Source organism: Prionailurus viverrinus, chromosome B1 (genome assembly GCF_022837055.1).
Source record: "Prionailurus viverrinus isolate Anna chromosome B1, UM_Priviv_1.0, whole genome shotgun sequence".
Taxonomy (NCBI): domain Eukaryota; kingdom Metazoa; phylum Chordata; class Mammalia; order Carnivora; family Felidae; genus Prionailurus; species Prionailurus viverrinus.
This window is the reverse complement of record NC_062564.1, coordinates 21,397,286-21,416,344: the sequence shown is the minus strand read 5'-3', so window position 1 is coordinate 21,416,344 and position 19,059 is coordinate 21,397,286. Positions and strand designations below refer to the sequence as shown.

Here is a 19,059-nt window from a genome sequence, read left to right as displayed (position 1 = left end):
ATAGGCCAGTAAACTTTATAAGGACTAGAATTATGTGACTTTAAGAACACGCTTGTTGGAAATTGCAGGAAAAAGTCCTCTGGAATGAATTTCTTATCCATTCAAAAAATAATGTAAGACTTTTAAACAAAATTATAGATGGTGTAATTTCCAAAGTAATAGTTTCAAAATATAGTATCTTCAATTTAAAGTATCATAAATGTGGAATACAAAAGGAAAATGTGATGCTTAAAGGAATCTATTTTGTGAAGCTTCTGACAGTTCTTTTGTCAGCCCCATGTTTCGTACATCTGAAGAATTTACCTCCTTTGACATCCTTAAGAAACATTGATTTTTTGGGTTGATTAGGAAAATCCAAACTAAGTGACTTATATAGTGAGAAAACATTTAGGTGATTAGTAAAGGATTTCAGCTATCTTAGATAATTTAAAATACAGATAACCTATATGTATACTTTGAGTTTGAAAACTCCTTAAAATATAATCTAATCTTTAAAATTTTTTGAGGATAAAGATCAATTTCAGTCATATTTCTGTTTTCAAATATTGAACTTCATTTTGCCTATAATGGCATTTATTAATGCACCCTTATGCTTTTCATTCTAATGTTAATGTTTGTATGTTCTTGGTATTTATATGGTGATAAGATGCTTTGAGGGATGTTGGGTATCCCTACTCTGTTTATTGCAGCTAACCTTTAAATTGTGATTTTTTTAAGCGTGCTGATGACATTACAAGTTTGGTAACAGATACTACACTTCTTGTGCACTTTTTTGGAAAGAAAGGAAAAGCTGAGCTCAACTTTGAAGATTTTTATAGGTGAGCTTACCTTTATATTTGTATTGAAAAATGTTAACATGCTGAAGTCAGACAGGTCTCTAGGAACGATCTGGTGCAGAAATACTCACCTCTTGGCTGCTTTCGTCTTAACTGAATATATCTCTATAACAAATATGCACTTCCATCAGTACCAGCATACTAGTGGTTATCTTGGTAAGTGTAATAGGAAGTTGCTGAATGATAAGAAATGCCTGGATATCTGGATTGATTATGTCCTGTATATTCCTGAGAAGGTATCTCCCCAACTCCTTAGTCTCAGTGAACCACATTAGTAAACATGGATATGGTGTCAATGTAGTAATCGCCTGGCACTGCACAGTAACTCTCGAAAGTCTCATTGCTCCCCTGCGAGGTCTTCGTGTTATCCCCATTTCACAGATGGGGAAGCCAAAGCCCCCACCATCACTCTTCATTTATCGTATTCATTCTTTATATATTTTGTCATAGATTCATGGATAACCTACAAACAGAAGTTCTAGAAATAGAATTCCTTTCCTACTCTAATGGGATGAACACTATCAGTGAAGAAGATTTTGCTCATATTCTTTTACGATATACAAATGTGGAAAATACATCAGTATTTTTGGAAAATGTGCGTTACAGTATACCTGAAGAAAAGGTATCTAATCACCCATATCTATTTTGTTACATATGATACTATCTTGTAATTATATAGGTTTATAAAATATATTGTCCTTTTCTTAATTCTTTTTCTCTGCTATGGATTAATAGATATTTCGGATATATTTCATTCTTTTTTCCTCAGTGTCCTAAGTGCTCTGGCTAATTTTCAAAATTTGATTAATGTAAAATTCTGGGTCAATATCCATGTCTTTCTTAGAAATGCTGAAAACCTTTAAGATTATTAGCAGTTGTGTAATTCAAATTATGAATATCATTTTTGAAGAGAATTCTACTGAGCCATATGCTTTGACTACCACATCAACATCACCTCATATAAAATAGTTTATATCGACATCATTTCAGTAACACTTAATTCCATAATATCCTTTAAAAAAGGTCATTTGAAGACAGCCTTTGATGAGTGAGGGATCTTATCAGGAAGTGAAGTGAGGTTTTCAAAGAGTTTGGATGGCACGAATGGTTAAGAACCTGGGACAACTGATTGTCTATTTGTTTAGCAGCAAATGTGTTGTCAGCAATTCTGAGCAGTCGCATTATCTAGTGGTATTTGAATGCATCATTGCAACCAAATGGAACTGGTGTTACAAGTACCCCTTCAAGCATGAGATGTTTTGGATATATTGCCTTCTATTTGTGTTTATAGAAGGATCAAGTTAATCTATCCAAGAAAAACTTGCAAATAGTTTGACTTTGTTTAAAGTGGCTACACTGTGACAGTGCTAACAATTCTCCAGGTCTCCTATGGAATGAGAAAAAAAGGCTTGATGCATTTGGCCATTAGTTTACATAATCTCTTAGAGGACTTTTATCTGTTTTGTATGATAAACTGAATGTTTTCCAATTGATACCCAGATCCCTAAAAATAAATATCGGAAATTGTACTACTTTGTCAAGCTGCTAGAATATTTAGAGCTTTAATGAATCTGCTTTTGTCTTTTACCAAATGGAAACAGCAATCTGTAACTCAAAAAGTTCAGTTCCAGGGTAAAGAGTGTATGGGAACGCTGATACTGTTTTTGCAACTTATACATCAAAAAATTATCTGAAAATAAAAAGTTTTCCTTTAGGCTAAATTCAGTTTCTGAAAACTTATAATTGATAGAAGTATCTTAGTTTTACAAATCATTACAGTTAAAAAAAAAAAAAAAGAAAGAAAGAAAATTTGGCAAATGAACCAGCATCAATTCTCCTGATGTTTGTTTGGTTTGATATTACGTCATCAATCCTTAGAACAGACTTCCAGATATTGACATTTTTTTCTTTTAGAAAAAGTGAAGCCGAGTCTTCTCAGATCCTTAGACACTTGTTCAGGGAATCAAACCCAAGACTGTAAGCCAGTGATACTCCTACCACACCCTACTTACATCTTTCCCTTCCTCTCATTTCTCATCCATTTACTTCCAAAAGAATAACAGGTACTGCTACTTGGATAGCACTTGACATTTCTAAAATGCTTTAATTTTCATCCATGTATCTAGCAGATGTTGGGCATCAACCCAATATTCTAGCTACTGTAGATAAAGTGACAAGATCAGCAAAATCCTTCTCACGGAAATACCTCTTAGTGGAGAGACACAATAAACAAGTAAACAAAAAATAAATAAATGATTTATTTCCAGATAATGATAGATGTTAAACAAAAGTCATGAGGACTGGAAAAGGAGATGGACTGTTGGGGAAAGGTTTTTTTGAAGAGGTAGCTTTTGAGGAAAGACTGAGGAATGACCTATGCAAAGAGGCAGAGGAAACAGCAAATACCAAAGGTGTGGGCACAGAAGAAGCTGAGTTTATTTGAGAAATTGCAAAATAGGGTAAAGTAAGGGCATAGGAAAGTAGTAGGAGATGGAGAGACTGAGATGGGTTAGGTCTTCGAGGAATTTAGGTTTTATTCTAGTGGTGATTGTAAGAGTGATGGGACACTACTACATTATTAAAATTTGAAACAGGAGTCAGCAAACTACCTACCTCCTCTGTTTTCAGAAATAACATTTTATTGGAACATAGCCACACTCATTCTTTGAATGTATCGTCTGTGAATGCTTTTGCGCCCTAATAGTAGAGTTGAGTAGTTGCAGCAAAGACTATATTTCCTAAACAAATAAAAATACTTCCCCTCTGGTCTACTCTAGGAAAAGTTTGGTAGCCTTGCTTTAGAACATAGGCCTGTGTGCATTCATCCGTCAAGTATTTATTCAGCATGCATTCACTGTCTGCTGTGACACCTAAATATGATGTGACTCATGGGCCACATATGATCTGATTCCTCCTTCAAAAGATCATCATGGCTGGTATATTCAGAGTACACTTCAGCTGGCCCAGCTTTGAAAGGAAGAGGCAAGTTAGGATATTGTTATAGGAGTGCAGGTAAGAGATGAGCATGGCATGGACCAGGGTGAATGTAGGGAAAGGTGGTGAGAAATTGGATCATTTAAAGAGGAGAGCTGATAGAACTTGCTGCTGGATTAGATTTCAATGTGAAGGAAAAAGAAGAATCAAGAATTCCTAGGGTTTTGGCCTGAAACACATTGTGAAACAGCGGTACCATTTACTGAGCTAAGCAAGACTTCAAGTTTGGGGTTTTAGGAAAGAATTAATGGTTTCATTTTGGACACTTTAAGTTTGAAATTCCTATGAGATATCTCAATGAAGAAGTTATGTAGGCAATTGGATATGTGACTCTAGCATTTAGGGGTGTAGTCATTAGTGTATAGACCTCCAAATTATGTCATTCCTCTCCAGCCTTTAGTAATCATTGTCAATTTCCTGTCTCAGTGGATTTACTTATTGTGACTATTTCATATAAATAGAATCATGCAATACGTGACCTTACATGTTTGGCTTCTTTCATCATATTTTTGAGGTTCACGCATGTAGTAACTTGTATCAGTACTCCATTCCTTGTTATGGCTGAATTATGCTCCATTGTATGTGTACTGTTTGTTTATCCATTCATTTGTCCATAGACATTTATATATATATATATATATATATACACATATATATAAATTTTTAGTTCTAGCCATCCCAGCGAGTATGAAGCAGTATCTATGTAATTACCATTACCTTCACCCTAAATAGAATTCTTTATTTCTTCATATAGCTTTGAGTTAGATTCTGGTTTCCTTTCTTTTCAGCCTCAGTGACTCCCTTTTGCATTTCTTGTAGGATAGATCTGCTAGTAACGAACCCCCTTGAGTTTTATCTGAGAATGTCTTACTTCCTTCATTTTTCAAGGATAGTTTTGCCACATGTTGTTTACCTGAGAACATCTTAATCATTTCTGAGGGATAGCTCTGCCACATACAGAATTCTGCCACATACAGAATGGTTGGATGTTTTTCTTTTAGCACTTGAACTGTCCTACTTATTTTTGGCCTCATGGTTTCTGATGAGAAATCAGCTGTTAGTCTTATTGAGGATCCCTTCTCTATGAAGAATCACTTCTCTCCTGCTGCTTTCAAGATGGCCTTTGTCTTTTGACAGTTTGAGTATGTGTCTTGGTATGGATCTTTTCAGTTCTTCCTGCTTCAAGTTCATAAAACTTCTTGAACGTGTAGACTTAGGTCTTACATCAAATTTTTGAGGTTTTCAATCATTATTTGTAAAACTATTCTTTCTGCTGTCTTCTCCCCTTTTATTTCTGGAAGTCCCATAATTTGGGTATTGGTACACTTGATGGTGTCCCCAGGTTCCTTAGGTTCTGTTAATTTTCCTCATTTTTTTTTCTTTCTGTTCCTCAGACTGAATACTTTTAACTATTCTATCTTCAAGTTTGCAGATTCTCTATTTTGCGTATTTAAATCTATTGCTGAATACCTACTCAACTTTGTGTTTTCAGTTATAGTACTTTTCAGCTCCAGAATTTTTATTTGGTTCCTTTTTACAATTTCTATCTTGATATTCTCAATTTGTTCATAGGTAGTTTTCCTGATTTCCTTTAGTTCTTTATCCATCGTTTCCTTTAGCTCTTTTGAGTGTATTTTAGTTGATTCAGAGTCTTTGTCTATTTAGTCCAATGATTGGACTTCTTCAGGGATGGTTTCTGTTGATGTATTTTCCTGATGAATAGGCCATATTTTCCTAATTCTTTGTATGCATTGTAATTTTTTGCTAAAACCTAACCATTTTGAATATTATACTGTGTTAACTCTGAAAAACCAAACTCTCCCCTACAGCTGTATATGCAAAATAGCTTGGCGAAGTCACTAAATAAATGGGGGAAAGTGCATTTCTTGTCATGTATAGTCACTGAAGACTGTTCTGTTATCTAAGTGATTAGCAGAGAACTGACAGAGATCCTTACATCCCAGAGCCAGGAAGAAAAACCTAGAGTGTTCTCTTTGCAACTCAGCTCTGAGCTGGAGCATTCCTCCTGCACTGACCCAGGCTACCGAAGCCTCTTCCTTTGCCTTCATCTCCTGCCTCCACAAAGCCCACAGATCTGCAAGAGGTGGTAACTTAACATCCATAGGTATCTTCAAAGCATGTGGCAGTTCCTGGTTACGTTTAATTTCCCAGGTATCTACAGTGTCCCTGTTAGCCCCTATTCTAATACCATTCTCCTCAGCCTTCCCTTTGTCAAGTTTTTGGATTCTGTCTGCCACCTGTCCCATCTGTCACCCCTTGTGTCAGGCAGGCACAGAGTGTGCATGTCTTTAAATCTTTTGATAGCTGTCACTGTCCCCAGGAAAGCCCAGGAGGGAGGGGCAGAACAAAAGTCAGCCTCTTCACTAGTCCCTCAGAGAACCACCATACAGGTCAAATCACATGTGGTAACATTTTAATAACAACATTTTAATTACCAATACATTTTATATTAAATAACACAACATTTAATAATCACATACCATAGTAGCCCTCTGGCACCAGGAAGCCACGCCGGGAACATCAGCACTCTCCCACAGCACCAAAAGATAAAAATGGTAGTTCAGTGGACAGAAACACCACAGTGCTCTCTCCCTGAATTCCAGCTACCCTTCTCTTCATTAACCAGTCCCCTCCTTGCTATAAACTATGGATTAGATTCCAGAGTTTGAAAAAAGTTAATCCTGACAGTCTTTCCCAACTAATGGCTGGAGGGACCAACTTTTTAAGCACCCTACCCTGCCATTTTCCATGGCATGACTCCCCCCAGTCTCGTTCCTAGTCTTCTAATAATTATTTCACGCTTATGTACCTCAACCAAAGATAAACAGGTGCACACACTGGGAGCTCCATCATGGCTGCACATAGAGCATGGTATCTGCCGGTACAACCAGTGTAATCACACTGCAGCTTGAGATCTACAGCATTTTCTAGTTTGTCTCTTGATTGAATTATGTCTTATCAATTCTCTCGGTTTTGTTCACTGAGGCCTTGCCACAGTTCCATCCAAATGGACTTACACATGCTTGTTCACATCCTGAATGACACATTTCAATAGTATATGTAAATTTTTATTATAAAAGACACATAACATAAAATTTACCGTTTCTCCCTTTTAACTATTTTAAAGAGTAAAATTTGGAGGCATTCTGTTCACAATGTTATACAATCATCATTAATACTAGTTCCAGAACTTTTTCATCATCTTAAACAGAAACCCCATAACCCATTAAGCAGTCACTCCTCAGTTTACCTCCCCCTAGCCCATGGCAACCACTAATCTGTTTTGTTTCTATGAATTTATCTATAATGGATATTCACAAAAGTACAGTCATATAATTTGTAATCCATTATGTCTGGCTTCTTTAACTTAGCATAACTTTTTCAAAGTTCATCCATATTTTAGCAAATAATGGCGCTTCATTCCTTTTTATTGCCAAATACTACTTTATTATATAGATATATCACATTTCCTCTGTTTGTCAGTTGGTGAATTGTTTCTGAGTTGTTTCCAGTTTGACTATTCAAATAATGCTGTTATGAATATTCGTATACGATTTTTTCATGTGGACATGTGTTTTGAACTGTCAGAGAATTAGATACATACTTCAGGGTAAATAGCTGGGTCACATGGCATCCTTAATTTTTAACATTTTAAGGAACTACCAAACTGTTTTCCACAGTAGCCACAGCATCTTATAATCTCATTAATAATGTCTGAAGTTTCTAATGTTTCTACATTTTTCTCCACAGTAACACTTGTTATTGCTTGCCTTTTTAATTTTAGCTATCCTAGTGGATGTGCAGTGGTATCATTGTGTTTCAGTATGCATTTCCCCAGTGAATAATGATGTTGAGCATCTTTTCCTGTGTTTGTTGGCCATTTGTCTATCTTCTTTGGAAAAATATCTATTCAAGTCTTTTTGCCTATTTTTTAATCGTGTTGTCTTTATGTTACTGATTTTTTTTACTTTTATTTTTTATTTTCTTCATTTTTTAAATTTACATCCAAATTAGTTAGCATCTCGTGCAACAATGATTTCAGGAGTAGATTCCTTAGTGCCTCTTACCCATTTAGCCCATCCCCCCTAGCACAACCCCTCCAGTAACCCTCAGTTTGTTCTCCATATTTATGAATCTCTTCTGTTTTGTCCCTGTTTTTATATTATTTTTGTTTCCCTTCCCTTGTGTTCATCTGTTTTGTCGCTTAAAGTCCTCATATGAGTGAAGTCATTTGATATTTGTCTTTCTCTGACTGACTAATTTCGCTTAGCATAATACCCTCCAGTTCCATCCACGTAGTTGCAAATGGCAAGATTTCATTCTATATGATTGCCGAGTAATACTCCATTGTGTATATATACCACATCTTCTTTGTCCATTCATCCATCAATAGACATTTGGGCTCTTTCCATACGTTAGCTATTGTTGATAGTGCTGCTATAAACATGAGGGTACATGTGTCCCTTTGAAACAGCACACCTGTATCCCGTGGATAAATGCCTAGCAGTGCAATTGCTGGGTCATAGGATAGTTCTATTTTTAATTTTTTGAGGAACCTCCATACTGTTTTCCAGAGTGGCTGCACCAGCTTGCATTCCCATTTATGTTATTGATTTTTAAGAGTTCTTTATATGTTCTGGATACTAGAATCCTGTCAGATACGTGATTTGCCAGTATTTTCTCCCATTTTGTGTGTTGTCTTTTTACTTTCCTTGATAGTATCCTTTAATGCACAAAAAATGTTTACTTTTGACAACGTCTCATTTGTCTTTTTTCCTTTTGTTGCTCATACTTTGGGTGTCATATTAAGAAACTATTACCAGGAAGAAAATACAACAGCTCTTCCTCTTTGAAAATAAAGAATATATTGATGTAAAAAACAAAAAAAAAACAAAAAAAAACAAAAACAAGAGGAAGAAACCATTGTCAGTTCCAAAGTTATGAAGTTTTTGTTTCTGTTTTTTTGTAAGATTTTTATAATTTTAGCTATTAAATTTAGGTCTTTGACCCATTTTGAGTTCACTTTTGTCTATGAAGTGAAATAAGAGTTCAACTTCTTTCCTTTAGTGTAAATAAACAGTTGTCCCAGCCCCATTTGTTAAAAAGATGTTAAAAAGAAAGAGGTTCTTTCTACAATAAATGGCCTTGGCACTCATATTGAAAATCATTCTATCGTAGGTATTTGGGTTTATTTCTTGATTCTCAGCTCATGTCCTTTTGATGCTTTAAATTTTTCCGTTATTATCATCATGTTATTTTTGCTACAATGTAAGATACTTCTTTTCATTCCACTTCTCACAGTTAGGACGTTTTCCTTTCAAGTCCAAATGGTTCATTATAAAAGTGATTTTGGTGGTGAGAGGAAGAAGAAATGACTCTACCTCCTGACACTATCATTCCCTCACTGCTGTTAAAAATGGAGTGCTTTAAATTATCAAAATGAATTCCCTGTTCTTCAAGTTTATGATTCTCTATTTCCAAACACAAAGAATTTAATCTACACAGAAGAATAATTATATGGTGTTGAATCTGACCTATCTTTCTGAAACATGACATCACTCTTCTGAAAAATCTAAAGATTCAGATGGGGAACATTGTATTCTGTCATACCTCCATTTGCTTTTTAATCTTATACTCCCTAAAAGAATTCACATTTTTGTTTACACTTTGCTTAAAAAATTGGTGTGGCAGCTGGCCACAGCATAAACTGATATAGAACCAGAACAGTGACCGGTTTCCCTGGCAACAAGCTCTCCACATCAAGACAAACCCCTTCTGGCTCACTCCCCCTAATTGATTCAAACAGCCCTTCCTGGAAAACATGGCAATTGGGATCAGGTCACAAAACAAAATCCAGGGTTGGAGTGGCCATAAATGAATATAAGGAAAGAGGAAGAGAAAATAGTGAAGAGAAAAGACAGTGAGAATTCTCCTTGCAGGTAAAAAGCATTGCAGGTGAAGTGGAAATAATGTATACCAAAAATTGGTATTATTATTTTGATAATAAAATAGATAATGAATATGATTCTGATAATCGTTTAATCAGTAATTGGCTTATATGAAAGTAGACTTTTCTGGTTCTTTCCCTGCCTTTCCAATGCTGCCTTGTTAGTTTCCCTTTCCCTTTTCATGTATGTTAAGATGAGAAATTATTAAGCCTAAGCTCTTAGCCCTATGCCCTTTTTCTGTTTACTTTGTCAATTACATTAGTTTTGCTGAGAACATAATAATTTAAATGTAGCTCTTCATGGCCAAATGTACGTTATCTGAGATACATGGTGCGTTGAGCTGGTAGCAGTGGTAGTCATTGCAGTTTATGGAAATGACGTTCCGGAGTCCTCTCTGTGGGCCCAGAACTGTAAGCGTGCACTCACGGGGCCTCCTCGTGCTGTCCTGGCAGAGTTATCGTGGCAGAAACAAGTGAAAGTACCCTGCCTCTGGCCTGTTCAACATTTTGATTTTCGCATTGTCGTTGTTACAGACGTTAATGGCCAAATGCTGAGTTATATTTAAGGAATACGTGTACAGGAGAAACTGGTGTTTTAGGGGTGGTTTTCCTCTCGTGTTTTTCTTCTTAATCATCATACTTACTCTTAGGGTTTAAAAAACTTAGGCCTAAAATACAGTTTTCAAAATTGAAGCTTGTTAGGTTTTTTTTCCTCTGTTTATTCAGCTTTTTACTTGTTAGGACAGAGTGGCTGCTTCCAAGTTTCTTTCATACTAGACTAGAAACCAGAGTCCTAGGACACTTCTGTCACCTGAAAAAAGTGCAGTGTTGCGTCGTGCCCCTTCCCTGTCCACCTGCCCTTCCGCAGCCCCTCAGCAGCCACTGATCTACTTGCCGTCACTTTACATAACTCTTGTCTGTTCTAGAATTTCGTATATTGAAATTATATCGCATGTGGGGTCTCGTGTCTGGCTTCTTTCACTTGAGCTTCATCCATGTTGCCAAGCCATAGCTGGGCCCTTTGGTATTGTTAGACCACTACTTGTGTATGCATTCACCTGTCATCTGGGGTATTTCCAGCTTTAGGACATTATGAATAAGGCTGCTGTGAATATTTGTGTGCAACTCTTTGTGGAGACGTGTGTTTTCGTTTCTCCTAGGCAAACACCTAGGGATGGAATGGCTAGATTATATAGTAGCTGTTTGTTTACCTTTATAAGAAACAACCAAAGAGGTCTCCAAAGTGGTTGTAAAAGTTTTATTCATTTTTATTGTATCATTTTTGAAACTTTGTACAGATATGACAGCGTTTTAAAAATATTTTCACCTGTCATGCTAATGGTAGCAACCCTATGCAGTGGAAATAAATCTGAGTGAATTTTACATTCCATTTGAGGAAGGAGGCTTCAGAATGTGCCCTGGAAATGTTTACCTACATGAGATATGGCAAGTGCCTAATCTATTTATGTCTAGTAAGTACAGATGCTTATTTTAATAAATTTGGCAATACTAAATATATTTCCATGTATTCTCCCAATATAGGGCATCACATTTGATGAATTCAGGTCATTTTTCCAGTTTCTGAACAACTTAGAAGACTTTGCAATAGCCTTGAATATGTATAACTTTGCAAGTCGTTCTATAGGGCAAGGTAAGTAATCGTCTTTCAGTACTTAGAGGCAAAAAATAATGATCCTATCTTGTTTCTAGGAGCTTTGATAACAAATTAATAAAGTATTTCATATTAGCCATCAAGTCACCTGAAAGTGATAAATACTTTGATGGGAAATCTGTTTTCCAGCAGAGTTTAGGGAAATATGCTAAATTTTTCCATTAAATTTATTATTGGCCTTCATTTCATCTTATAGAGAAGACTTAATGATGCTTGTAAAGATTCAAAGAGGAAGAAACCTCATGGCCGCTGGTAGCATTGAGGAGTGCGTGTGCACCTATGGAAGAGCCAACTGGCCACGCTCAAACGTCATCACAGGGTGATGTTTGTATTTCTAATCTTTTGCTCAGTCCCTGCTGATCGAGAAGCCTGAATTTTGCCAACAGAGCCCCCCCCCCCTTTGCTGTGGACTTATGTTAATCAAGTTTTAAGAATCACATATAAAATTGTATGTTGATATTGCTTAATTTACAAAGAAATACACTGTCATAGAATTCAGAATGCTGTCGTCCTCAGGATCAGCTTCATTCTTTCCTTATAGACAAACTAACGAGTCTAGTCCGTTTTCTAAGATTCTGTAGCTGGGACCAGTTTCCCTTCCCTAATGTGTCTTTTGTTTACTATTCTTGCCATATGAGGACTTGCCACTTACGTCTTTGAGGTAATTCTACCTGTGTCTGCCATAATCTAATAAGTGCTAATTCCCAAGTTTAAATCTCAGAGGACAGTCTTGTTTTTCTATTACCAAGTTCTGGGGAGAAGCCAAACTGTAGTCCCTAAATGCTCATAAATTCTCTCTCCCCCCAAAACATAGATACTGAATCCCTCACCTAGCTTCATTCATGTACTCGCTGAGTTAGAGAAACCTGAAAATTTGTCCTATTTCACCCTTGTCTAGTGCAGATGTTCAAAAAAGACATCTCAGCTCAACTACTTTTGTGTTTGAAAACCAAAACTTTGGGAGCCCTGCTTTCACAGACCGGCAGTTACTGCCATGATGAACCCACTAGTCAACCTTGAGAGGAAAAAAAAAGTCAGCATCTGCTTACCTGGTTCAGAATGGAAAGTTGCTCTTTTACTGTATGGAACTAGGAACGAAAGCAATCAAATGTGTGCCCTGGCAGGTGCTCAGAATCCGTCTCTCTTTGTTTGCTGTTGCTGCTAGCACTTACTTTCAGGTGTTTACCTCTCAGCAGGACCACTGCGGTAGCCAACCCTGTGGTATTCCTGCCATTATCCACCTTCCTCTCTGATGTTTCCTAGACAGCTCACAGAGTGATCTCTCTAAGACGTGATCCCTTCTACGACACGCCTGCTGTGTAAACTCCTCCGTCCCACACTTGCCTGTTGAAGACTGTCCAGGCTCCTCACCTCAGAGTCCCTGTGCAGAGCTTCTCCAGCTTCTGCGTGTCCCCTGGGCTCTGTCCGGACCAGACCACTTGTTGCCCTCCCTGTGTGCCTGAGACTCTGCTCTTTCCCCCCACGCCTGTGTTCATTCTTGTCCCCGCCTCTGCCATTTCCCTCATCTCCACAAGCAGAATTCATCCATCCCTCAGGGTTCAGCTCACATACAAATTGCAGCCTTTCCTAATCACTGCTCTGCTCTTTCCTTTCCTTACGACTCCACACTACAGACAGAAGTAGTCACTCATGTCCAAGTTCTCATACACTTTGTTAATATTTGTGTGGTCCTGTGTAATGGTTATTTGGACAGGTGTCTCGTCATTTGTCTGAACTGTAGGTTTCTTGGTAACTTATTCAGCTTAATTTCTAGTACGTCTATCACTGATAGTAGGTGTTCATCAAACATCATCAAATATGAATGCATTATTAACCCAAGATACAGCTACTGCTTGGCCTTTTTAATTCAAACCACATAAATTCTCTGTTCCCTAAAAGATAGCATGATTAGTGAAAAGTCGTGTGCTACATAAAGTCATGACCCATGGTCAGAAAAACTTCTTTTATAACCTTTCTGGTAGTTAACACATATTATAAAAATAATATTAACTATTTCCTCCTTTTCTGTAACATTTATCCAGATGAATTTAAGCGTGCCGTCTATGTAGCTACTGGCCTCAAACTTTCACCACATTTAGTGAACACAGTCTTCAAGATTTTTGACGTTGACAAAGATGATCAATTAAGTTATAAAGAATTTATTGGAATTATGAAAGACAGACTCCATAGAGGATTCCGGGTAAAATAAATTTGAAGCTTATTGATATCCTTTTTAAAAACTGAAAGAAAAAACTCATCTCCATTTCAGAAACAATTTATACAGATTTTTAAGGATAGAAACATGAAATGTCATATTTGAAAAGAAAACACATAAGGTCATACCTATTTTCAAAAACACTTTGAGATGATTAAAGTTAATGCTTTTTGAAAATATAAATCAGTTTGAATTTCAGTAACTTACTTTCATATCCAGTTAATATGTTCCTCTCCGTTTGTGGGGAGAAATGTGAAATATTTTTTGATTAATTCAGTCTGCACACAGGCAGTTCAGACTTGGTACTAGACAAAGACATAGCATTTTGTACGATGCAGATTTCCACTAGGCAATTTGAGGCTCTTTGGTCACTGCATATTCAGTACTTTTTAAATGGAAAATATACTAAACACCTTTGTTTTGTCTGTTGAAATATTTTTTTCCTGTTAACATCTTCTACTGAAAATTACTAGAAATGTAGTGATTTTTTTTCTCAGAAACATGGTTTAAGTAATGAAATACAGCATGAATCAACAAGTGTTTGCACATTTAACATGTTTGTGGATGTGCCACAAACGGAAGGTAAAAAAAAAAAAATTTTCTATTAACAGCCAGAATGTTCAATCTTCTGTCTTTGGTAAGAATACCCCTAAATATTGTACATCTAAAAAGAGAAAAAGTTATATATAAAAAAATCGAGATTCATCTTAAACAATGTTTTTAAAGATTTTTGATGATTTTTTAAAATTGGTAAAGATACTGTGTACTTAACTGCCACCTAGTGGTGAGCTGTTAACACTTCCAACTGAGGTCACAAATACCTGAAAGGACATACACTGAAAATCATTTATTTTTCCTCAAAAATTTTAGAGTAGCAGAAGCAGATTAAAATATAAACTATGCTACAAATCTCTGATACTGTGTTTATCTCTTAAATGTTATATGTTTTTATTTTTGCTTTATTTATTTATTGCATACCTGTGGCCCCATAATATTTTATGTACATTTACATACTGGTAATCCTCTGTTCCGCAGGGTTATAAAACAGTTCAGAAGTATCCCACTTTCAAATCCTGTCTAAAGAAGGAACTTCACAGCAGATAAGTATGTAGCTTCCCTGTTTGTCTAAATTTGTTCAGAAACAAAGAATCATAATTTATTTTTCTATTATGACACTTAGGAAATAGCTGAAAGAAATAGACTTAGAACTTATTTTGTATTTTAGCCCATTATTTCAGTTGAAGAATTACACTTCTAATGATTTCATTTTAGACCAGTAATTTAATTTAAGAATTAATCATTATGACAAAGCATGAATTTGCAACTATTACACTGTGATCCAAAAAGGAACTAGAATAAATACTCATCTGACTGGAATTCTCTTGGATGTCTTGAATGAAAAATTTTCTGTTAAGCCTGCAATTTTGTATGTGAGCAGATACAATATGAATCCAAATAGGATTCTTATAATCTGGGACCATTAGCGTCTAAGGGAATATTAGTTAACTATTTTATAGGACCATGTCCAAACATCTGCTGTAATAATAGCAGCTGACTTTTTTAGAATTATTTTAGGCGTCTGGTCCTCTAATAGGTGTTCTTGTACATGTAGTATCTCATTTAATCCTCACGGCTAGATACTCCATGTGACAGCAGAGAAAATAAAGACATAGTGAGTAATTTGCCCAAGATACCTTGCTGGTAAGTGGCCAGCTAGGATTTGAGCCTCATTCTGTCTCATGGCATAGCCGTGTTACTTACTGTTAACTAACCATCACCATCGAGTGCTGTAGTTGAGGAAGATGCCCGAGATTCGTTCCGTTTGTGTCGACCCAAAGAAGTAACTCCTATTTGTTGCTGATCTCCAGAATGAGAGGTTTACTTTTTCTTTTTTTCTTTTAAAAGCGTGCTATTGTAGCTACAAAATTTTGGTTTATTGTGATTTCTTATTAGTTAGGTCTCATCAGTAACAGTTTTGTTCGTTCATATATGCTTGTCAATATACATTCTCGCTGTTTCCCTCAAGCCTGAAACATTTGTATTTGTCTATAGCAATATTTCCCGAAGCGGTTCCATAGGATATCAATGTGTATCACTCTAAAAAAACAACAACAAAAATCTACTTAATCAATCAATTAAGTTTGAGAAGTATCCTAATTAACATGATACAGTAGGTTTCTTCCCCCTTAGAACTTATCAGATCTTAATATGCCACTATTTATGTGTCTTTCCAAGAGAAAACCAAGTGTTCACCATTTTACAAAGTTTTCGAAGCTTTCTTTCTTTCTTTTTTTTTTATGGAACTCATTTGGGAAACTCATTTTGGCTCTAACATGTTCAGTGGCAAGTAGGCTTATTTATTTACAGTGGTAACTGTTGAGCTAGCAAAAGAAGTCAGGTCTCCCTCCTCTCTATTTTAAGGAAGTTTCCACTGCCTTAGAAACTTCACTAACATTAAAACAAAAAACAAGTAGGACCGTACCCTTTGTTCATGTAGGTAGTGTTCCCCACCAACCCAAAATAGTCACGCTGACACTACTAATCCTGTGTAGTAAGTAGTACATGGAACCCTAGATAAAAACGACTACCTTTATTCTAGACCTTTCGGTTAGCCAAGTTACTTAGCAAAATACTGAAATTTTAAGTTAAAGGAAATGTCTTATGTTAAGTCTTTGAATCTTATATTGTCGAGTGTTTTTATTATGTGCCTTACTGTTTCACATTATTATCATAATAATAGTTGATTAATGTCATCACCTTTTGGTTTCATCGTAAATAAATATTGCTAATATTTTTTCTCATTAGGTACTTCTAAAGCAAAGTTTAAAGGATTATTATCTATATGATGATCCAAGAAGCAAAAATTTCAGAGTAAAAGCAGGTCTCAGATCACAGCATGTAGAAATGAAGGAAAAGAAGAAACACTAAATACAGTTTTTCTTGATTGACTTCTTGAACATAAGACAGATAATATGCATCTTCTCACTAACTGTAAATGTTATGTGTTATCAAGTTGAGCTTTTGCATTGATTTACTGAACTCTGTACTTTTTCATTCCTTTCAGAAGTATACAGATACTTCCAATGACTATGTAAGAATGTATTTTAAATACTTTTTATTTATTAGAAATTTACCTGATTTCAAAATAATATATGACTCCTGGAATCTAGATCACTTAAAAATTAATAGCAACAACATATTTTCTTTGGTTTTAGACTGTGAACTTATTTTCAGAAAAATGAGTATTACTTGAGATTTATCTTAGGCCCTTAGAATTGTTGATGAATCCCCATTATTACCAGGTTTTTAATTACATTAAAATAATTTTGAAAAACAAATAGAAATTAAGCTACTATATAAATATAATATGATGGTTTACAATGTACTTTTAATTTTTAAAAGTACTTTACATATACTGTGTGAATCATGTAAAAGTTTTTAAAAGTTTTCGTTTATTGGCCAAAGTCATCAGAATGTCTGATACTCTTTTATGTGTGCGGTAAAGCAATTTCAAATGCAGATTTTTTTTTTCTCCAAAAAAGTCACATCTTCATGGTAGAAACCGTGGTGGCTACAGCAACTGCTGTCCTTGTTGTGACCGCCTTTAGCATGCCGCTGCTCCTGACAGCAGATGGCATGTGTCGGCAACGCCAGTCGCAGTGATGTCTTGCAGCCGTGTGACGTGCTGTGCGGGAGTGTTGCACGGTGCGGATGTAACATGTACACGAGTGATGTCTGTATTTGGTAGAAGTTAAGATTTTGTTTCTTGCAAAAGGACCACGTGCAAAAGTGATGCCAAACAGCTGGTCATAATGAATAACTTAAGTAAATTCTTTCAAAATGATATTTCAAATTCATTAAGTCAAAAGACTTAAAGAGAAAAGAAAAACTTTCTAGAGAGAAACAAAATTAGGTTTTCACATGGAGAAAATAATTTGATAGCATTTAATGGAAGTTTGTTCAGTTAGAACGTATAGTTTATAAAAGGATACTCTACAAAAATAGAACAACGAAGTTAATATATTTATATATTGTATGTGGAAGGTAAGTTCATTTATCTTCTTTTCTAAGATGTATTTAATGTAAATTGCACACACTCCAGCTATCACCTTGCTTTTGCATATGAAAATAGGAAATACAGACTTTGTTTTTGTAAGTTATAAATGTGAAATTGGTAGTTCTGCATCCGCCTATTTATAAAAGTACTGTTATTTCCAAGAAAATGTTATGGTTAGCATTGGCTACATATTTGTTAAACTTTGTACATTCTTTATCTGGCATTATTTATTACATTGATATAGAAATATATATGATTCATGGATTTGAAGATTCCATGCAGTATAATCATTTAATTTCACCTGCTTTGAAGGTTGACTCAGTTGATTGACTAAATGAAAATGCCAACTCACTCATTTAACATGTCCAAGGTCTATTCTACCTTACACTGAACGTTCTCAATAGTAATTATTTGCTATCCAAAATAATTGAAGACATGCAATTTACTTTCATCTTTGACTAAAAGTAATATTATCTTGCACACATGGAGAAATTGCTATTTAGAACACTTCTGGGGGCGCCTGGATGGCGCAGTCGGTTAAGCGTCCGACTTCAGCCAGGTCACGATCTCGCGGTCCGTGAGTTCGAGCCCCGTGTCAGGCTCTGGGCTGATGGCTCAGAGCCTGGAGCCTGTTCCCGATTCTGTGTCTCCCTCTCTCTCTGTCCCTCCCCTGTTCATGCTCTGTCTCTCTCTGTCCCAAAAATAAATAAACGTTGAAAAAAAAAAAGAACACTTCTGTCAGTATAGATTTAAAAATGAATTAGCTCATTAAAATTCTTTATAATTCTGTCACTCTCCCAAGGCACACTACATATGCAGGCTTTATTTTTTATCAGTATAAATGAATATTTATAAGGCTGCAACATAATATTAAAACGGGAATAAATAAAATATTCTGATAAATTAAAATGAAAAAGTAATAAATTACAGTGATTATATATTATTACCCTTGAACTTTATCATCTATGAATTGGGAGGTAAAAATATCTCACTGGATTGTTGTTTACATCCATTAAAAATTTTTAATGCTTTAATAGTAACATATGAAATACATGTATGCCGTTATTCTCAGTATTTCCATCTACAAATTATTCTTTAGAAACATGAAACTATACATAAATTTTAGTATCGTACTCTACAGAAAGCCTACATGGTAAAAAGGTTATGCTATTTTCTCAGTATCATTTCATATTAAGAAGTTCATTTAATTTATCCAGTTCATTGTTCTTATGATAAAATATAATTGTAAAGCAACCTGTTGTACATTCTTATAGTATCTTAAAATAAGTGTACCTGCCCTTGAATCAAGAAACTTAG

General features: G+C 35.5%; 1 protein-coding gene across 4 annotated transcripts in view; it reads left to right on the top strand.

Annotated features, from left to right (window-relative positions):
• MICU3 (mitochondrial calcium uptake family member 3) overlaps positions 1-18,373 on the top strand; it is a 113,295-nt gene extending 94,922 nt beyond the window's left edge. For 2 of the 4 annotated variants that reach the window (XM_047856840.1, XM_047856839.1), the window contains 6 exons: positions 718-818; positions 1,287-1,458; positions 11,341-11,449; positions 13,513-13,670; positions 14,721-14,789; positions 16,491-18,373. In XM_047856840.1, coding sequence (XP_047712796.1) covers positions 718-818; positions 1,287-1,458; positions 11,341-11,449; positions 13,513-13,670; positions 14,721-14,789 — 609 coding nt within the window. In that variant the 3' untranslated portion in view covers positions 16,491-18,373. Of the gene's footprint in view, positions 1-717; positions 819-1,286; positions 1,459-11,340; positions 11,450-11,666; positions 11,790-13,512; positions 13,671-14,720; positions 14,790-16,490 lie in introns of those variants that run through there. The other 2 variants (XR_007151695.1, XR_007151694.1) reach the window with 2 other exon arrangements.
• Positions 18,374-19,059: the final 686 nt, after the last annotated feature.